The sequence below is a fragment of the Heterocephalus glaber genome, unplaced genomic scaffold, assembly GCF_053883595.1.
Source record: "Heterocephalus glaber isolate CG9 unplaced genomic scaffold, H.glaber_assembly_v1.0 deba00001442, whole genome shotgun sequence".
Classification (NCBI taxonomy): domain Eukaryota; kingdom Metazoa; phylum Chordata; class Mammalia; order Rodentia; family Bathyergidae; genus Heterocephalus; species Heterocephalus glaber.
The window spans coordinates 5,377,357-5,396,570 of record NW_028258296.1 but is presented as its reverse complement, the minus strand read 5'-3'; the positions used below and the strand labels follow the sequence as shown (position 1 = coordinate 5,396,570).

General features: G+C 54.5%; 2 protein-coding genes across 5 annotated transcripts in view; one reads left to right on the top strand and one right to left on the bottom strand.

The window, feature by feature from the left end:
* Gng12 (G protein subunit gamma 12) overlaps nucleotides 1-4,874 on the top strand; it is a 69,573-nt gene extending 64,699 nt beyond the window's left edge. For all 4 annotated transcript variants that reach the window (XM_013070967.3, XM_087212897.1, XM_087212896.1 and 1 more), the window contains one exon: nucleotides 1,136-4,874. In XM_013070967.3, coding sequence (XP_012926421.1) covers nucleotides 1,136-1,261 — 126 coding nt within the window. In that variant the 3' untranslated portion in view covers nucleotides 1,262-4,874. The remainder of the gene's footprint in view (nucleotides 1-1,135) is intronic.
* Nucleotides 4,875-10,772: 5,898 nt separating this feature from the next.
* On the bottom strand, nucleotides 10,773-13,222 carry Gadd45a (growth arrest and DNA damage inducible alpha). Its single transcript, XM_004841476.4, has 4 exons — nucleotides 13,020-13,222; nucleotides 12,709-12,810; nucleotides 12,377-12,605; nucleotides 10,773-11,443 (listed from the first exon to the last, which is right to left on the bottom strand). Exons 1-4 carry the CDS (start codon nucleotides 13,061-13,063, stop codon nucleotides 11,330-11,332), a joined length of 489 nt encoding a protein of 162 aa, XP_004841533.1. The 5' UTR covers nucleotides 13,064-13,222; the 3' UTR covers nucleotides 10,773-11,329.
* Nucleotides 13,223-19,214: the final 5,992 nt, after the last annotated feature.

The following is a 19,214-nucleotide window of genomic DNA, read 5'->3' as shown; positions in this document are numbered from 1 at the left end:
ATTTCCCAGGAGCAGGCTGATGGCCTCCTGTTCCTAATCTTCATTTCCTACTAATTTCAAAACAGCCAAGGGGCTGGGCCTGGTGGTGCACACCTGTCATTTCAGCACTTGGGAGGCTGAGGCGGGAGGATCCCATGGGTTCAAGGCCAGCTGAAATACATGAGACCCTGCCTCAAAAAAAAATAAAAATAAAAAAGAAGAAGAGCTAAATTACCCGATGTCGGAGTGGGCCCCTTGGGAAGCCCGGGGAGGTGATGACCTTCTGTCCCCACACAGCCTTAGGTCCCTGGAGAAGCCAAGCGCGTTTCTCAGGTCACCTGACTTCAAACTCTCCTCCCCTCTGTGCCCAGAGAGGAGAGGGCCAGGCGGCCGGAGCGCTGGGCTGCTGACTCCCGGAGCTCCCTGGGCACGGAGGCTGTCACCCGATAAGTTCCTGGGGCCTGGGGCCTGGAGACCTGGGGCCAGCCAGGCACTGCCCAGCCCGCACTCCCCACTGCACCTAGTCTGTGACCCTGCGGGTCCCCGCCCAGACCCCGAGACCTGCATGGCGCCTTCTGTGCCCCTGGTGCACGCGCCCTGCCCACCGTCTGCTCCCAGGCCCCGGCCGGGCTCCACCCCTCAGCGTCTTTCTCCAGCTAGGCTCCACTTCCGGTCTGTTGTTCCTGGGTAGAAACCGGGCCACGGGCTCTGTGATCCACCCCCGCGCTGCCTTCCCGCGCGGCCTGCGTCCGTGATCTTAAAATAGCACTCACCTGAATGACCAGGCTTCACCCGCTGCTAACATCTGGGCGTGTCTGCTTGCACCCCTCCCTGCACACTCATGCACACGCATCTGCACACACGCGGCACACAGCGTGCGCATGCACGCACTCGCAGAAGGTACAGTTTTTTCCGGGACCCCGGGAAAGCCCCTGGCGCCCTCCCCCTCGCACCTCATGTCCGGAGACTCCCGGCCACCCGCGCTGCGCTGCAGAAGCCGGGGCTGGCCGCGGCCTCTGAGGATCGCTTCCAGCCAGCCAGCCAGCTGGGGAGGGGCGCTCGCTGCTGGCCCGGCTGGTGCTGCTCTGCAGGCCTCTCCGCAGCGCCCGCTTAGCGGTGACTGAGCGCGCCCCTCTCGTGCCCGACTGTGTCGCAGGTGTCAAAGGCGTCCGCAGACCTCATGTCCTACTGCGAGGAGCACGCGAGGAGCGACCCTCTGCTCATCGGCATCCCGACCTCGGAAAACCCTTTCAAGGATAAAAAGACCTGCACCATCCTATAGTGGGGCGCAGCCGCCTGCTCTCCGCCACCGAGCAGCTGAGCAGCGCCCGGGGAGCCCGCCGCCCGCCCCTGCACCCACCGCTGACACCCGCGACGCTCGCTCGGAAGCTCGGACTCTGAGTCTGGACGTTCCGAGCTCCCTCTCTCTACGACGCCCCCACTATTTCCGACAGAATAGCGATCTTGTTTTCTACTTGGGAACTGTGCTATTGGATTGGGTTACTGTTTCAGGAAGCTTAGTCCGGGCCTCTTAAAAACACAATTCTACACTTCCGATTACCGTTGATTCAGGAATGCCAAGACCTAAATTGTCCGAGCACCTGTCAAATTAAAATGCCAAGAGTGACTTCAACCCCGAACCCCTGTATCCCACGATGTTCGTAGGAAGGGTTGTGCTAACCTCTTTAACACACAAGGGGAGGACTGCAGGATGTACATGTGTATCTTTGTGTGTACCCTTATCAAAGCTTATTTCCTCATTAAAACACTCCTCTCTATATAACATCAGTTCTCCAATACCAGAAGTTATACCTTTATCTTGAGTTACATGTAGGAAGAATAAAAAAAAATTTTCAAGCCAGGCATAATGGTGCATACCTGTCATCCCAGCACTCGGGAGGCTGAGGCAGGAGGGTCACTGTGAGTTCGAGGACAGCCTGGGCTACTTAGCAAGACCTTGCCTCAAAAAAATTATTTTCATGTAGTAATTGTACAAAAAGAAAGGACATATTAAAGATTAGAGTCATTATAATTAGGTAATTCAGTCTCTCTCTTGAAATCTTGCTGCGCCTTAAGCTCTCCTCAGCGGTGCCAATTAAAACTCAAGGCTGACGGGAAAGCTCTTTGGAGACCCCTGGAGGACCCGGGAAGCCTCACCCTCGGGATGGGGCACAGCCCCTCACCCCGAGCCATCCAGGTCCCCAGGAGCTGGCCAGGAGCAGCAGAAATTGCAGCCTCAGCACTGTCCGGCCCGCCTTGAGGGTCAGCCCCTCACTGTCCCCACCATGCCCATGTCTCCCAGGCTCCAGTGCCCATTTTCAGAAGCGACAGTCCCCCGCCAGCCCCGGGTGGGAGGAGGTGGGAACCAGGCACCAAAGCCCAGAGGCTTCTAGACGCTTGGCCCCTCTCGGCATTGGTTTGTCGCCTGCCCGGGTGGGAGGGGTCCAGCTGGGTGCTCCAGGACCCCAGGTCCCACTGTGGGTGCTGAGTTCCTTGGCATCCTCTGGACATGAAGATGCCCCTCCTGTCCCAGGCTCCCGCATTGACATCGGAGGAGCGCATCTTGATTTTGTCAGAGGAGTCAGCTTTGAAATGCTCACCATGCCGCACACCCACCTGTAACACTTTAACCCCACTCTGTTCACTAAAACAAATGACTAAAGGTCAGAAAGCTTACTCTTCTCGAGGCTCAGCCCGAGAAGGAATGATTCCCATCAGTCCCCGTCCACTGGTCCCGAGAGGCAGGTGCTGTCAGATCTCCCTCGGGTGCCGCACTCACAGACAGGGACGCAGGCAGGGCTGTGTCTGTGGCCCTTGAGCTGCCTGAGCTAGTCACACAAAGCCCTCAGCCTGTGTCACCTACCCTCGAGTCTGCGATGCATCAACTCCTGGAGACCACAGACACCAAGCAGGGGAGAGAAGGTGCGCTTACCTTCCCAAGGGTGAGATCGGAATTTCGCCCAGAGGCGGCCTCACAGGCAGGGCTCCGCTCCATGAGACTCTTTCTCTCTAAGCACATTTTCTACCGCTAGCTTCAGAGTGCTCGCCCTCTCACCGCTCTCATGTGCAGCATTGCTTGGGAGATTTTATGACGCAGCTCAGTGCACTGTCCGTGAAGTTGCTTTGGTCCTGCGCCACGCAGGTCTCATTCTCAGAGCGAGCAGACTCCGCTCCAGTCCTCACACGCTGAGCAAACCCCTGGGGCTCTGTATTTGTTACTGTGCTTAAGGGGGAAGAGAGGGACTCCAGTCTGCAGGAGGTGTCTCTCGTAAAGGCCATGAGTGTGTGCGTCACTTCCTGAGCAGGTGCTTGGAAGAGTGGACTCAAGCACCTGGCTGCATGAGGAAGAAACAGTGTAGCCCAATGTTGATTTAATTATAAGCAGATCCTTCACTGAGCACACGGATAGGATAGGAGGGCAGCTCCTCTCCTCTTAGGAAGCCGACACGGGCCACCTCTGCCTTATTCCCACGAGATGACTTGAATGTGCTCGGTGTACTTGTTCTTTAATGGCACTTCTGTTTCTGAGCTCTTCGTCAGTTCATCAGCAATCTAATGTGCCCAGGTGAGGCCTTGGATCATGGAGGTAGGCTAGCTGAGATGTCATGACTCCAAAGTATCATAAGGAAACATGTTTTCTTTAAATAAGGAAAATACTCTGTTCACCAGGTGGTTCACAGTTATGGTTTGTAACGGCTTTCTTTGTGTTAAAAAAAAAAAACAGTCAAGTTTTTTCGTTCTTTACCTTATTAAAGGACCACACTTACCTTTTAAAGGAAAGACTTGATTTGTTTTCTCCACATTTGGGCTGTTTTTGTACTTCACTAATATTTAAACTATCAGGAAAAAAAACACTTTGTAACAATGATTCAGTAATTTTGATGAATAGCTTAATTTACGTAGTAAAAGATGAGCCAAAATTTCTCTTTAGATGCCACCTTCTCAACCAAGTTATTTGTTTGGTTTTTTGCTTTTTTGGTACCAGAGATCGAACTCAGGACCTTGCACTTATGAGGCAGTACAGTGCCACTGAGCTAAATCCCTGGCCGTATTTGTAACTAGTAATCCAATCTTCCTGGGACGCTGAGTTTTTATTTAAGATAGGCAGGTAGATATCTCCAAGAAGCGAATGGCTGTATGTGTCAGTCATTTCTCAGTGACATAAGCAGAACTCCAGAGTATGTTATGCATTGTATTGATTGCTTTTGTGCTAAGCCTGCTCATAGGAAAGAATGCATCAAACCAAAACAGAATGATGGACATATTAAAATGAAGAGAGCCCTGACCAGCAGTCGGTGGCTTGGACTTTAGCCCTGCATCATTTTCTAGTCAGTCCTTGTGTGACTTTGGAAAAGACACTCCACTCCGTGTCCCGGGGCCCTCATTCCTCCACTGTCACGGGGCGGGACACGCACGAAGGCCAGGGTCGCTGCCTGGTCCTGTCCTTCCTGCCAGTGTTGGTGCTAGGAGCCGCTCCAAGTGTAACATTGGTTTGTCTATGGCGTGTGCTCCTTGGCAGCTTGTGAAAGGCCCTTGCGACAGCATTTCTCCTTGTTCTGTGGACTCGGTGACTGTGCTGATGACTCATCTTCAGCCCCACAGCTACAAGCCCTGATGCCTCCATTCTCTGTAAGTTTGTATTTGATGGCTCCCTGGTGAGATTTCGCTCTTTCCTAACGTCGGTGACTTATCTGTCCAGCATCTTTGTAACCTTAACGCTGTGATTTCTGTTCGGAAATCTGCTGTGCGGGAGGAATAGAAGCATTTACTTCCCAGCTACTGAGGTCTTGGGTTTGGAAGGCATCTTGTGAACAGCACCAGCCTTTGCTGCTGGATCAGTGCCTGGTTGTATCATTCTGTCCATGTTTCACTCAATAAACCCATAAGAGATGGTTTCTCTGCCCTTGTCCTTCATTCTGCCAACATTTCCTGAGTAGCTGCTGGCGACACACGCATCACTGAGACCCCAGCCCCAAGACCCCAGCCTGGAGGGGAGGCTGGGTGCAGACACTGGGCATCGAAGAACCGGGTGGGTGATGGGGAGAGACAGCAGCGGGGGGAGGCAGCAGGGGTTCTCATGTGTCGGGTGGGTGGGGGCACAGGTCCCTCCACCCCGTTAGAGGACTGGAGGAGGCAGGCACTTGCAAAACGAGTCTGTTCCCCAGGTCCTGGCCACACGGCGAGGACAACTGGAGATGGGAGAGGCCGAGGGTGTGCAGGGTGGATACACAGGACTCGATGTGGTGACACTCGGCCGAGGCCAGCGGTGACGACTTTGTGTCCTGGGCCTGGCCACCATCAGCCCTTTGCTGGCAGGAGGCGCAGTTGCTCGTAGCCACGTGGACACTCACGTAGGCCCTTTTCCGTTTGCTTCTTTTTGTTATTTTTGAGACTGGGTCTTGCCGTGCAGGCCAGGCTGGCCTCCGACTCACAGGATCCTCCTGCCTCAGCCTCCTGAGCACTGGAATGACAAGTGCACCCCACGCCTGCCAGTGAACATTTCTCACAGTCACGCAGGGCCCCAAACAGCGAGTCCGAGACCAAGCCCACCCTCAAAGTCCACAGCAGCACTGCTCTCAGGAGCCGGGAGTCAGCTACCCATCATGCCCCACGCTGGGCCCCACACATACCCAGGCATGTCCCGGGACGTCCTTGTCTCTGTGGCCGGTGAGACAGCCCCTGGGGTCCCAGGCAGCCCCTGCTTAGCAACACCACTGCTTGCTCCACCAGAAGTTGCGGGAGGGTCTCAGACATCAGCACCGTGGCCAAGGTGATCAGCCAGGCCCAGGAAAATCTCCCCTCAGCTGGGGATGGAGCCAGGAGAACAGCCACAGAAGGGAGGGGTGGTCAGCAGCCCGAGCCTGTGATCCCAGCACTCAGGAGGCTGAAGCAGGAGGATCTCCAAGAGTTTGAGGCCAGCCTGAGCTCACTAGCAAGAAGGCAGCGCAATCAGCAGCTGTCCCTGTACGTTCTTGGCCCCCAGGCCCTGCCTAGCACACTGTGGCTGGGAAGATGAGTCCACCTTTGGGAATCGGAGCACAGATCGGAACCTGCTGTCTAGGCAAAGTCCTCAGAGAAGCGGCCACCCTGCAGGTCCAAGTCAACACTCCCCAGAGAGGCTGGGAGCCTCCGGTTATCGGCTCCTCCTCCCCTCCTGACTCCTGCCCTGCTCCCCCACGAGCTCCTAGTCATGCCTCAGGGCCCCCTCTAGCATGTCCCTTTCCTGGTAGGCTTCCTGATCACTGCCCACACACACACTCGTGTGCACACACACGCACACACTTCGACTCTGCCACACTGCAACCCTGCCATGACACCTCTCTGACTTGAGAGTTGCGCCTGTCGTTTCCTCAACAGAAACTGCAGCATGGTCGGCGGCATTCTGGGAGTTCAGGGCTGCTCGGCCTGGGGTGTGCCAGCCCCAGTTGCCTGTAGAGATAAAGAACGACCTTTGCTCCCTCCCGGGAGAGGAGCTGATTAGGGATTCTGGGCAGGAAGAACAGTGAAGCCCCCAGGATGCCAGGTGTGCCCGGAAATGAGCAGGTCGGAAACTGCACACGTTCGCAGTGACATCTGCCCCACAGGCTGGGAAGCCAGGTTTGAGCTCTATGTGCCTTTCTCCGATCTAACAACAACCTCTACTCTGAACCTCCTCTTTCCGCCCTTTTCTGTTTTTGCCTGTGACCCCAGCACTCCTCGGGAGCCTAAGGCAGGAGGGTCGCCAAGCTTGAGCCCAGCCTGGGCAATTTAGTGACTTACCAAGACCTTGTCTCGAAAAAGGGAGTAAAATAAAAGAGCTCTGGATGCAGCTCAGTGTGAAGGCCCCGGGTTCAATCCCCAGTACCACCAAAAAAAACCCCCAAAAAAACCGGGACCAGAGAATGCCTCCCTCTGAGGACAGTCATCCTGAGCACAAATGGGTCGCAGTGGGCAATGCTCTCAGGGGCTCTGCCATGTCCACACCCTGCTCACCTGCCTGGAGCTGGACATTTCTGCTTCTCCCTCTGAGGAGCCTTCGGCCCAGCAGTGCCGGGCACACACCAGGCATCCATGACAGCCTGGGAGGCAGCTACTGCTTTATCAGGGTTTCTGGCAGATTATAAACCCCTTCAGGGCAAGCGCTCCCCCAGGCTCCATCTTTGTAGTGTCCACAGCCAGCAGAGTGACATTCAGTTAGCCAACCAGCCAGCCAGCCAGCCAGCCAGTCAGTCAAGTCAGCCAGTCAGTCAGCCAGTCAGTCAGCCAGTCAGTCAAAAAGTCAGCCAGTCAGTCAACAAGTCAGTCAGTCAGTCAGTCAGTCAACAAGTCAGTCAGTCAGCCAGTCAGTCAACAAGTCAGTCAGTCAGTCAGTCAGTCAGCCAGTCAGCCAGTCAGTCAGTCAGTCAGTCAGTCAGCCAGTCAGTCAGTCAAGGATTTGTGTTCCATTTGCATAGAACAATGGTACTTTCAGATCAAAGAGCCACCTCCTTTTCTCCTTTCTGGCTTTATCTGCCCTGGCGGCTTCTGCTCTTTGAAGTCGCAAAGGGCTGCTCCAGGTCACCTTTGTCACTGTGTCTAAAGACAGGGATCTCCTTGCTTGCTGGTTTTTTCCTGGACTTGAGAGGAGTGGCTTTGTTCACCCCTGCCTGGCAGTGAGCGAGCACTGGTTCTTGGTGGTTTTGTGAGTGCAGCCTGTTCACAGAAGTCCTTACGATTACCTCAGACCATCAAAAAGGAGAAGAAGGAGCTCTTCACTTAGAGCCGCGGCTGGATGTCAGTCACACCACTGAGGCGTTGTGTTATTTTTCTTGGAGTTTCTGCAGCACTGGAGATTGAATCCAGAGCCCGATGCATGCTAGATAAACTGAGCCACACTCCTAGCCCTTCCTTTTTATTTTGAAACAGGGTCTCCCTAAGTTGCCCAGGCTGGCCTCAAACTTGTAATCCTCCTGCCTCAGCCTCCAGAGCAGCTGGGATCATAAGTTTCAGTCACCATGCACAGCTGACAGTGAGCTGTGTCCGTTTGAAGGAAACACCCTCACTGCCTGTAGCCTTCTCCCACATATCAAAGAATAAAAGTTAATCCCAATGGTGGTGAACAGCAATATTTCAAAGGGTTACGGAGAGGCTGCCAGCAAAGCAGCGCACACCTGGAAGGAGGGCTGAAGCAGTGGCTGGAAAGTTCAAGGCCAGTCTGTGGGTCTGGTGAGAGCTGGTGTCGAGGGCCCAGGCTGCAGCCCAGGGTTGTCACGCCCTGGGTTCGATCCCCAGCACTGCACAGACAAACCTTGTTACAGTGAGGCCTCTTCAGATGCCCGGGAAAGGTTCTGGTGCCAGTCTTCCCCGAGCCAACCTTTTGTTCTTTACTCAGGAAATCCCGTAGTAGGGCAGATTAGCCACCTTCACTGCACAGGTCTACCAGAAAGAAGGGAGCAAAACTATGACTCCGAGGCTAAGTTAGCAGTGGGAAAATCAGTATTTTCTACACTTCGACACACAACACACCTTAGATAGAGGGGGGCTTTTTTTCTTGTTATGACATTTCTAATTTTTAATAAGTCAGTTTAATAGTTTTCATTTGTGTATCATGTATTTGGTTTGTTTTGGGACAGGCTCACTCTGTAGCCCAGTCTGGCCTCAGACTCTGGGTGATCCTCCTGCCTCAGCCTTCCGAGTACTGGAATGACAGCCACACATTGCCACCACACCTGGCTCTGTTTAGCAGTTTTTAAAGCAATAATTGAAGAAAATTTGACATCCAAATCATTGTGTACCTGTTTAACATTGACTTGGCCATTTCCATGGGTTTCAGTACCACGTTAACTTCATATTCTGTTCAGTCAGGAAAGAGGAACAAAACTAAGCACTGCGTTCATTGCTAGGATTTTCCACAAACAGAACAATCTGCAGAACGAACACTGCTGCTTCAACTCTCCAAACACTGAATTCGGGATACAGCCGAAACTTCTTTTTGATAATGCAGATAGGTCGTGAGCAACAGCTCTGAGGCCCTGAACGTTTTCCTATTGCAATCACATGGGTTTTAGTAAAAGATACTGTGAGAATTCATTGTTGTTGTTTTGAGACAGGGTCTTGCTATGTAGCCCAGGCTGGCCTCAGACTCTGGGTGATCCTCCTGCCTCAGCCTCCCGAGTGCTGGGATTATGGGTGGGTCAGTCCCAGGGCCTCATCACGCTAAGTGCATGCCCCACCCACAGCCCTTTTGCTTCCTGTTGCTCAGCCCTGTTGTCTGCCTGACTTCCCCGGTGTCACTTCCTGCTCTGCAGGTGGTCCTTGAGCTGCAGGAGGGGTCAGCTCTGTGCTGGGTAAAGCGCCAACCCACTCCAGTGCTACTCACACTGCCTTTCCACCAAGGCACTTTCTCCACTCTGCCTGCCCGGCCCACTTTGTTCCTCTTTGCACAGGGTTTTAACCACAGTAGTAAAGAAAAGGGAGGCAAAATTGACTCTGTCTTTAATAAGAAGGTTTAACATCGCACTGTTTAGAGGCAGGCATGGTGGCGCACACCTGTCATCCCAGAACTGGGGAGGCTGAGGCAGGAGGATCGCCCTGAGCTCCAGTCCAGCCTGGGCTACATAACAAGAGCCTCTCATAACACAAAACAGAACACAGAATCCTGTGTGCCACTCACTGCTCTCACCTTCTAGTAACAGAAAAGCCAACGCCCTGCTCCAGCTGTGTTCTGGACCGCGCCTGCCGCAGCTGTGAGCCTGCACAAGGCCGAACCCAGCGGGTGGGGGATGCGCAGGCGCAGGGGCGGTCCTTGGTGGGTGCTTCTGTTGTGGCTTTCAGCTTCTCCCTGCTCTTTCCTGAGTTCGCAGTCAGGAGGCTCAGAGCCAGAGCAGGGCAGCTGGATCTGCAGCTCTGCCTGGCCGACTGTCCCCATACAGAGGCGACCATCTCCTAAAGCCTCCCCTGTCCTCTGTCCTGCTCAGCCAGAACCCAGCCTGACGCAGCACCCGGCAGGGCACAAGGGTCACTTGGTCAGTGGGGACAGCGCAGCCTGGCCACTGCTATCCTGCAACGTGGACAGTGCCACCCGCTTCGCCGAGGCTGCTGCCGACAGCAGGAGGCTGGGGCGGGGGAACCCCAGCACCGGGCCACAGACGGTGAATCTTATCTCCCACACCACAGGCAGAGGCACTGTTAGGCTCCTGCTGGCCCGGCACCCTCGCCCGAGAGCAGCTGCTAGCAAACTGCTTTCTTCTCTCCAGCTAGAAAAATAAACTCATTTTTCAATAATATGCAGCTGGGTGTGGTGGTGCACACCTGTCATTCCGGCACTGAAGAGGCTGAGGCAGGAGGAGCACTACCCGAGTTTGAAGCCACCCTGGGCTACACAGTGAGGCCCTGTCGCAAATAAATGAGTAAATAAATAAATTCTGCAGTGAAAGGCTCATCTGTCTTGTCGGTAACTTTGGAAATGCCTCTTGGCTTCCACAACCTGTCGTATAAAATCTTCTGAAAGCATTATTTAGATTTTGCAAGTTGGACCCTAACCATTTCTTTCTCCCAACCCCAGCCTAAACCTTTAAGCAACTTTTTTTTTGAGATAGGGTCTCTCTATGTAGCCCAGGCTGGCCTCCAACTTGCAGTGAACCTCCTGCCTCAGCTTCCTGAGTGCTGGGATTACAGGCATGCACCTCCACACCCAGCTCTTAAGTGACATTTTGATGTGTTTCCTGACTTGGTGTAGAGGAAGGCATCAACAAAATGTCTGTTCTTCAAATATGTACTAATAAAAAATAATAAAGTCTGAATTAGAACAAACAAAAGCAGGTGACAGGAAGTGATGCAGTTATTCCATACCGCTTTATTTAGGTACTGTGATTCAAAAACTTTCATAGCATAAATAACCTTTCATGTCATAAAATAACTTAGTACAATTTACAATAAAACTTTTGAGAATTTAACATCTCATCAAAATACAATAAAATATGGTTGGAAAGAAGGTGTGATGAACTCCTTTTGGGTTTTCTTTGACTTGAGAGCATAGAAACCAAAACTACCCAAATTACGGCCGCACGGTCGTCTTGGACAAAGCGAACGCGGTTTGACTTTAATGGAACTCAACCATCCCAAATGCAGACAGTTTGTCTTCCTGCGCGGTTCTTTGCAAGCTTTGTTCCTTTCGACTCAGGTTTCGGTCTCCGCGTGGCTCGCTTCTTCCTTTCCTCCTCTTCCCATCTCCAAAGTCTGCTATCACTCCGCCCCGGAACACGTAGCCGAGGTCGCTCAGGCCTTGGCCTCAGTTTCTGTGATCGGCGCCGGCGTGGGGAGTAATTGAGGAGTAACTACAAGGGTATTTCCAAACTTCGGTGCAATTCGGCTCGGCGTCCTCACTGCTCGGTCACCGCTCGGGCAGGTTGATGACCGGCACCCACTGGTCCATGTAGCGGCTCTCCCGGCAGAAGCAGATGAGCTGGCTCAGGGCCGGATCCTTCCACTGCGACGCGTGCGGATTCTGGGAACAAGGATATCCGGGTTAATTTCCCGTAGAACCGACCAGCAGCTGCTAACCGTGACTCGGCTTCCGGAAGGAGGCGATCTATCTGGGCATTCTGCATGCTGGCTGTACCACAAGGGACGGGACCCCAGCTCAGAAAGTCCACCACACCTGGGTGGCTGAGTTTCTGCAAAATCGTTACAATCGCACCCTGCAGAGTCTGCACGCGGGGGACCCGCAGGGTGCCGCAGACGCATCTGCGGTTTCCCTCCAGTTCTGCCCAAGCCGTCTGCTCAGGCCTGCCTGCCAGACTTGTGCCCTGCACAAACATGAGCGTAACAATGGTCCCAGGCAGTTCCACGCTGCGTGTGCGAGGAGCTTGGAGACGCCAGGCCGCTAACCAGAACTGCCACCTGTCACTGTCCCGAAAGACCAGAGCGGCACTTTCCAGGGCGGCAGGACAATCGGGCTGCCACTTCCCCGAACCAGTCGGAAAGGAGTAAAGTCCGGGAGGCCAGGCCAGCACATTTAACCCGAAACCTGCGATCCGCCCACCAGGGTTTCCAGGAAAGCATGAAAGTCCATTAAAAACTGCAAGACTGCAAAGAAACGAACTCCACTGGCCTCTGAACGCACCTCGAGGGAATGCACAGGTCGGTCGCCTACACCCTTTCTATTTTTAGCTTTGCCTGGCAGAGAACCGGGCTCCTTCCTACCGGGCGAGCCAGGAATTTCTGTGGCTTTATCTAATCTGCCTGCTGGAGGAATTCGTCACGCGAGCCCGTGCGAGCCGGGCAGGGAGCGGCTGGGCCATGCTGACTCACAGCCCTTCGGCTGGGCGGCCGCCAGCGTGCTCAGACGCGTTCCGTCCCCAGAAAGTCCCGGTGACGAAACTGCCGCTTCTCGGCCTAAAGTGCCGGGCCCGACCCCCGACCCCCGCCCGGCCCTCACCGTCACCAGCACGCAGTGCAGGTCCGGGGGCTGCGCGGCGCCCTCGCCGCCCGCGTCCGCGCCCAGTAGCAGCAGCTCGGCCAGGCGGCCCGGGTTGCTGACGCGCAGAATGTCGATGTCGTTCTCGCAGCAGAACGCCTGGATCAGGGTGAAGTGGATCTGCAGGGCGACGTCCCGGTCGTCGTCCTCGTCGGCCGCCAGCAGGCACAGCACCACGTTATCCGGGTCTCTGCGGACGGCGCGGGAGGGGCGGCGTGAGGCAGTCACCAGCCCGGCCACCCTCGCACCTGCAGGCGTCGGGGCGGCCCGGGGGGACAGCGCGGGGCACTTACACGTTGAGCAGCTTGGCCGCCTCGTACACCCCGACGGTGAGGCTGCGCTGACTCCGGGCTTTGCTGAGCACCTCCTGCAGGGCATCGCCCACCGTGTCCATCCTACGTGCAGCGCGGGAGTCATGGGGCCCGGCCGTCCCCGTGCGACCCGCAGCCCCGCCACGCCCCGCCTCCCTTCCGTGCCGCCCCGCAGCCTCCCCGGACCCCGCCGACGCCGACGCCCCGGGCCGGGCAAACTTTGCTGCGCGCGACCCGCTGCACGGGGACGCGCGGGGACGGCGACAGAGCTGCGGCTGGCCGAGCCTACGCACCTTTCGGTCTTCTGCTCTCCGGCCGGGAATTCCTCCAGAGTCATAGTGCAGCCGCAGGACCCCGCCGAAAGCTTGAGTGCGGGCTGCTCCTGCCCGTGCGTGCGGCGCGCTCGGTCCCCGCAGCCACTCAGTCGCTCGCGCCGGGCCGGAGCGCGACACCACCCGGCAGCTGCGTCCCAGCCACTGAGGACAAAGGGCCCCGCTCCGGGAGTTATCGGGCCAGCACTCAGCCAACCACGGCCTGCCTTATTTGCATGTGGAGCGGCCATTGGGCTATGCAAACGTGTTGATGTAGCAATTTGATCCCAGCTCCTGAAGCCGGGCGGATTGGAGGGAAGGGGGCGGGGCTACTGGGGGCGGGGAGAGGGGAGGCGGGGCCGAGTCCGGGAGGGGGCGGGGCGCGGTCAGATCCACGTGGGGTGGGGGTGGGGGTCGCCGGGGTCACCGGGTCGCCGGGCCCGGAGGTGACTTTGGCTGGAACCGAAGCATCCTACCGGTGTTCTACTGGGTGCGCATTTTTTTAATGGCCGTTTCATGGCTTTTAAGCGGTTGCTGTTAAAATCTATCTCCAGGGTTAGGCCACCCAAGTCTGGTAATTATTAGTAAGCAGGTTACATTAAAAAAAAAAAAAAAAAAAAAGAATGAAAGTGTGCCCAGACCTTTGGGGCAGAGTTTACCCCAGAAGTGTTGTTTACGTAAGTCAGGCAAACCCGCTTATTAGTAGTAGTATTACCCCGGTGCCCTGATGGCTGGTTTGATTTATTTTTGGAAGGTTGCAAGGATTGGAAGCGCAAAAAAGAAAAACCAACGCATTTGTGCTCAGTCGTGGCGGCGAGCCAGGGTGGAATCTGCGTCTGAGAGCAGGGAGGCTCCCGCCCGCCCTATAACGGCAGCACCCGAGCGGGTGGCGGACCTCAGGGCTTATCCCGCCCGCCAACACCAACACCGGGTCCGCGTCCCCAGAGGCGGTCCTGGAGCCGAGCGGAGCGGGCCGGCGCCGCCGCACCTGCTGAGATCCGGCATCTGTTACCGCAGAGCCACACCGTGCATCACTGATGCGAGCTGCTGAATCACCCAGCTGCAGCTATGGGGCGTTTAGTCATACGCTAAATGTCACCTCTGAGGTAATGCAAGTTGGAGAAGGCAGGTGGGTGACAGGCCTTTGTCACTGCAAGCCGGAGTCGCGGTGGCTTAAGAACAAACTTTAACGTGTAGACGTTTGCTAAGTATTGAAAAATTCCCGCCTTTGGTCTGTAAGCTCATGCAATAAATGCAAACACGTTTCATAAACCTCCTGAAGCCTCCAAACCTGGTGCCGCTGTCTATTCCCACGCTGCACTGGACGGTGCTTACGTTATTAAGGTCAGACTCGGCTTCTGGTCCGAGAGGTCCCTTTCGAAAAAGCACATGGGAATTCTGTACCGATGTGTTTTTAACATTTTAGACAAAATATTCTCCAACTCTGCTGATCTTAATTTTGTATTTTTAAATTTTTTTATTAGTGCATGTTTGCAGTTCATAATGTATACATTTTTGTGGGGGGAGTTGGTGCCTGTACCTAACACATTTTAATTCCTTTTTCATCCCTTTTCCCTCCCTGCACCCTCCCTCCATTTCTTTATCACTTCCCTTTTGAGAAAGATCTATCTCACGACTTCTTATTATCTTTTATTTTGCTCTTTATTTATAATGTGTTTCTCATATTAGAGAAACCATGCAATATTTAAACCTGTGTGTCTTATTTATTTCATTTAACATTATGATCTCAAGGTGCATCTATTTTCCTCCATATGATGCAAATTTATCCTTCTTTATGGCAGAGTAGTACTCCGTGATGTATAAATACTACATTTTTTTATCCTTTTATCTATTGATGGACATATAGACCATTTCCATGAGTCGGTTATTGTGAGTTGTGCTGCTATAAACATGGGTGTGCATGGATCACTATAAAATGATGTCTTTAACTCTTTGGGAAAGATGCCTAGATACTGATCTTAATTTAGTGGAGAAAGAAGTCATGGATTGGTTTTCTGGTCCAGTCTCACTTTGTACTCAGTCCCCAAGCGCACTGTCAGCAAGGGACTGTGTTTGAGGAAGGAGTGGTTGTCACACTGCCTGATTCCCAAGGGTGCTTCTCGGGTGTCTCATGTGCAGACCTGAGTCACGTTAGGGTGGAGCACATGCCCACACACTCAGGGTCCTGAGTTTGCTTCCCAGAGCTGAAAACAAAACAAAACCCCACGTGGACAGAGGCCCTTGGAGTGTGTGTTTTGCCAGCAAAACCTCATGGTGGGAGCCGCCCGCATTGTCACCGGGAGGTGGCCCAGCTGCGTTCTGTGGACTCCAGGCTTCCTTCCTCCTGGTTCTTTGGAAGGAAGTGTGACAGGGCTGACAAAGAATCAGGGTTGCACTGGCTTCTGGGCAATAGTGCAGTGACCTCATCCACTTGGAGTCCCTGGCACCGACACAATTCCTGCGTCCAGGAGATGCAAGGTTTATGGAGTTTCCTAGAATCCGAGAACCAAGCTCTCCGGATCCTGCAGTGCTGTGCAGAGCTCAGAGCCCCTGTTCTGCCCTGTTACAGACTGAGGACTGCACCCTTGAGCCCTGTCCCCTTCCTGTTAGTTTCTGCACTCATTGCTGTGGCCATGCTTGGACTGGAGTTGGGGACAAGCAGTATTTATTCCCTGCTGTCAGCTCACTGTGCTGAGAGCCCCGTGACTTTAGTCACTTGAATGGAAGCCAGGACAATAGGACGCGCATTGTGTACAGGAGGGAATGAAACTCAGTCCCGGCAGCCCACCCAGCTCCACGCCGAGGGAAAACACGTGACACAGTGGAAAGCACAGGTTTTTCCCGCACACAAAACCACCCCGAGCGCTGCATCCGGCCTCAGGAGAGGATTGTTCACCCAGTGTCCGAGGGCTTTTCTCTGGAGGTAGCCTCATCTTCCAGGATGCAGAGGAGTCACTGTCACGCCTGACTCAGAAGAGTTACCTCATGACGCCTCGCCACTGAGTCTGCCGAGGAGGAGGCTGGGGAGGTCTGCACTGGGCGGCAGATGACAGTCGTGCAGGAGGTGGCCATGGGTTGTTTTTTTCTCCTGGGAGCGTCGCTAGGGAATTTCTCGAGGTCAGAATAATAGCTGGATTTTTATAATCGGTATAGTAACTGCCAATCTATTAAATCATTTTTAAAACTACTCCAGGAGTTGAGCATAGAGTAGACACCTGTCATCCCAGAACTCTGGGAGACTGAAGCGGGAGGATCACAAGTTTAAGCTGCCCAATCTGGCCTACTTAGCGATATAGTAAGACCTTGTCTCAAAATAAAAAATATAAAGGGTTGGCTAGCTCTGAACAAAGGTCCTAGGTTCCATCCTCAGCACTGAAAAACAAAAACAACAATAAAGATGACAAAACAGTACTGCAGGTCTCCTGGTACCCAAATTATGCAGGACTAGAATGATGCTGTCATGTGTAAGAATTTCAAATTGTTCTATTTGGAAATCATGGAAATATGGACTCAGGATTTGTTAGTTATTTTAGCACTGCTCCTTGATTTGCACATTAAAAATCTTTTTGAAGCCAGGCATGGTGGCACATGCCTATAATCCTAGCATTCAGGAGGCTGAGGCAGGCGGATCACAAGTTTGATCCCAGCCTGTGTAATTTAGCAACTTAGCAAGTTGCTAAATTAATTGTCACAAAATGTTTTAAAAGGGGCCAGGGGTTTAGCTCAGTGGTTCTGGCGCCTGCCACGCAAGCACAAGGTCCCAAGTTCAATCCCTGGTACCGAAAAACAAAAAACAACAACAAAATGTTTTAAAACCGGGGCTGGGAATATAGCTCAGTGGGAAGGTGCTGGGTTCAATCCTCAGTACCATAAATAATAAATAACTGTGTCTTCCTATTGGATTGTATTCCCTGGGCTTCTCAGCAGCAGGCAACATGGCCCTGTGCCCTCTGGCCTGGTGCTTCTCTGCCTGCATTAACCCATGGGGCATGGGTGGTGCTGGGTTAGGGTACTCTGTCGCCACAGTGGGAGGGAGCACCATGCAGGGGCAACCAGGGACAAGGACGGGGCTTCTCCCAGCCAGGCCTGACTGATGGGAGAGGCCCAAGACTGAGGCAGCTTCTCAGAGACAGCCTCAGTCCTCACCACCACTGCTCACCCAGGAGCGCAAAGGAGCTCAAAGAGGGCGACTTCGCCCGCCACCGGGGAGGCCTAGAAAGATCCTCCAGAGTTCATTTGCCACTGGTGTCAGCCTGCAAGGCCTTGAGGACCAGCCCAGACTTCTGATGGACAGAAATTCTGAGATTAAAAACAGAAGTTGTTTCAAGCCACTCAGGTTGTGGGAATGTGTTACTTCCCAACAAAAACTAATATAATGCCTCTATTTTGGTATTCATTTATTTATTTGGGTTTGTTTTTTTTGAGACAAGGTCTCACTATGTAGTCCAGGCTGACCCTCCTGCCTCAGCCTCCTGAGAGCAGGGATCACAGATGTGTGCACCATGCCCGGCTTTTCTGTGTTTATGACTCCTTGCCTTGTGGAAATTCTCTCTGGCTGCTGAGAATCACTGCAATAGAATCGTGGTGTGGTTTGGAGCCTTGGACCAAAGGTCTTGAAGCGTAAGCAGGCAGGGCCCAGCGGTCCAGGGTTCGAGGTGGAAGAGGGCCTCTTCACGAGCCTTTGCCGGGCTCTCCCCTCACGTGCAAAGCGCCCAGCAGGCGGCCGTGCCAGGACCAGTGCCCTTGGGCGTCTCTGCGGCGGGCCGGGCCCTGTCGAGGAGCTGGTACTACAACTGCTGCGGAGCTCAGAACTGAGTCACCTCAGAAAAGCAGAAGTAGAAAATCCATCCCTTCCGAGCAGCTTCTGGAAGGAGTCAAAGACATCATAGTACAGGGATCCGTGCACACCCTCGCTTATAGCAGCACGACTTGCAGAGATGTCTTGGAAGCGGCCCACAGGGCCATCCCAGAGGAGTGGATGAGACCACGCTGTGTTCACACAGTGGAGCACTGCTCTGCCACAAGGACAGACTGGAGTCACTGGCAGGCAATGGATGCAGCTTGAGACCACGATGTTATGTGAAACAAATCAGACGCACAAGCTTCAATTTGGCATTGCTTCTCCTACATGAGAAACCCAAAGAATAAATAAGTTAATGAGCAAAATAAAAGGCAGACAATAGGAAACAGGGAGATAGAACACTCTGCAAAGAGGAAGAGGAGGGCGAGGGGGAAGGAGAAGGGAAGAGGATGAAAAAGAATGAAGATGTGTTCTGCCCACGCCACCGTCGTGTTCATCGTGACCTGCAGCACGCACTGAGGAGATGCAGAGAAAGAAGGAGGCCGCTCGCTCCTTGCTGCGTCCCGCTCCGCGCCGGCCGCTCTGGGGCCCTCCTGGAGGGGGCGCCCGCTCCGCGCAGGCGCAGGCCTCTGCTCCGGCCTCCAGGCCGGGATACCCCTCCGCTGATGGCTGCGAGTGAACCCCAGCGCCGCAGCCCCCGGCCGGGCACGCCAGCGCGAGGGTCTCACCTGCTGCCCAGATACACCCTGCCCCCGTCCGTGCTCCCCATGGCCCAGCGCCCTCCCCCCCGCCCCGAGCCGGGGCTGCTGCTCTTGGCTCCAACCGAGGCCCAGCCCTGGTTCTGGTTTTTGAGACAGGGTCTGGCTTTGTAGTTAAGGCTGGTCCCAAACTCACCGTAACCCTCCTGCCTCAGCCTCCCGAGTGCGGGGATCACAGTCGTGCAGCACCACACCCGGCTAGACTGGAGTTTTGTGAGGAAGCCGCATTCGAGAAATCCAAATGAAACCAAGAAACCTAGCGAGTGGCAGGCAGGAGCGGAAAACACAAGAAACTCGGGCGAAGGGAGAGGGGGCATTGCGTGCGACGAGCGCGTCCGCTGCTTCCCTCGGTCCCGCGAGGCCGTCCAGCTCCATGTCGCGGGTCCCGGGGCCTGCCCGCGGGTGCGTGGCCGGAGATGGGCCGCAGTCCGTGCGCTGCTGAGGCCGCAGAGGGGCGAGGGCGAGGGCCAGGGCAGAGGCGGATGGCAGGGCCCACACCGCCCGCTGCTCCTGCTCCACATCCGGCCTGTGTCTGAGTCCAGAGTCCCGCAGCTGCTGCGTCACTGCAGGGCTGCGTCCCTTTGCAGGTGGTTTAGACGCTAAGTTCCCCAGCTTTCC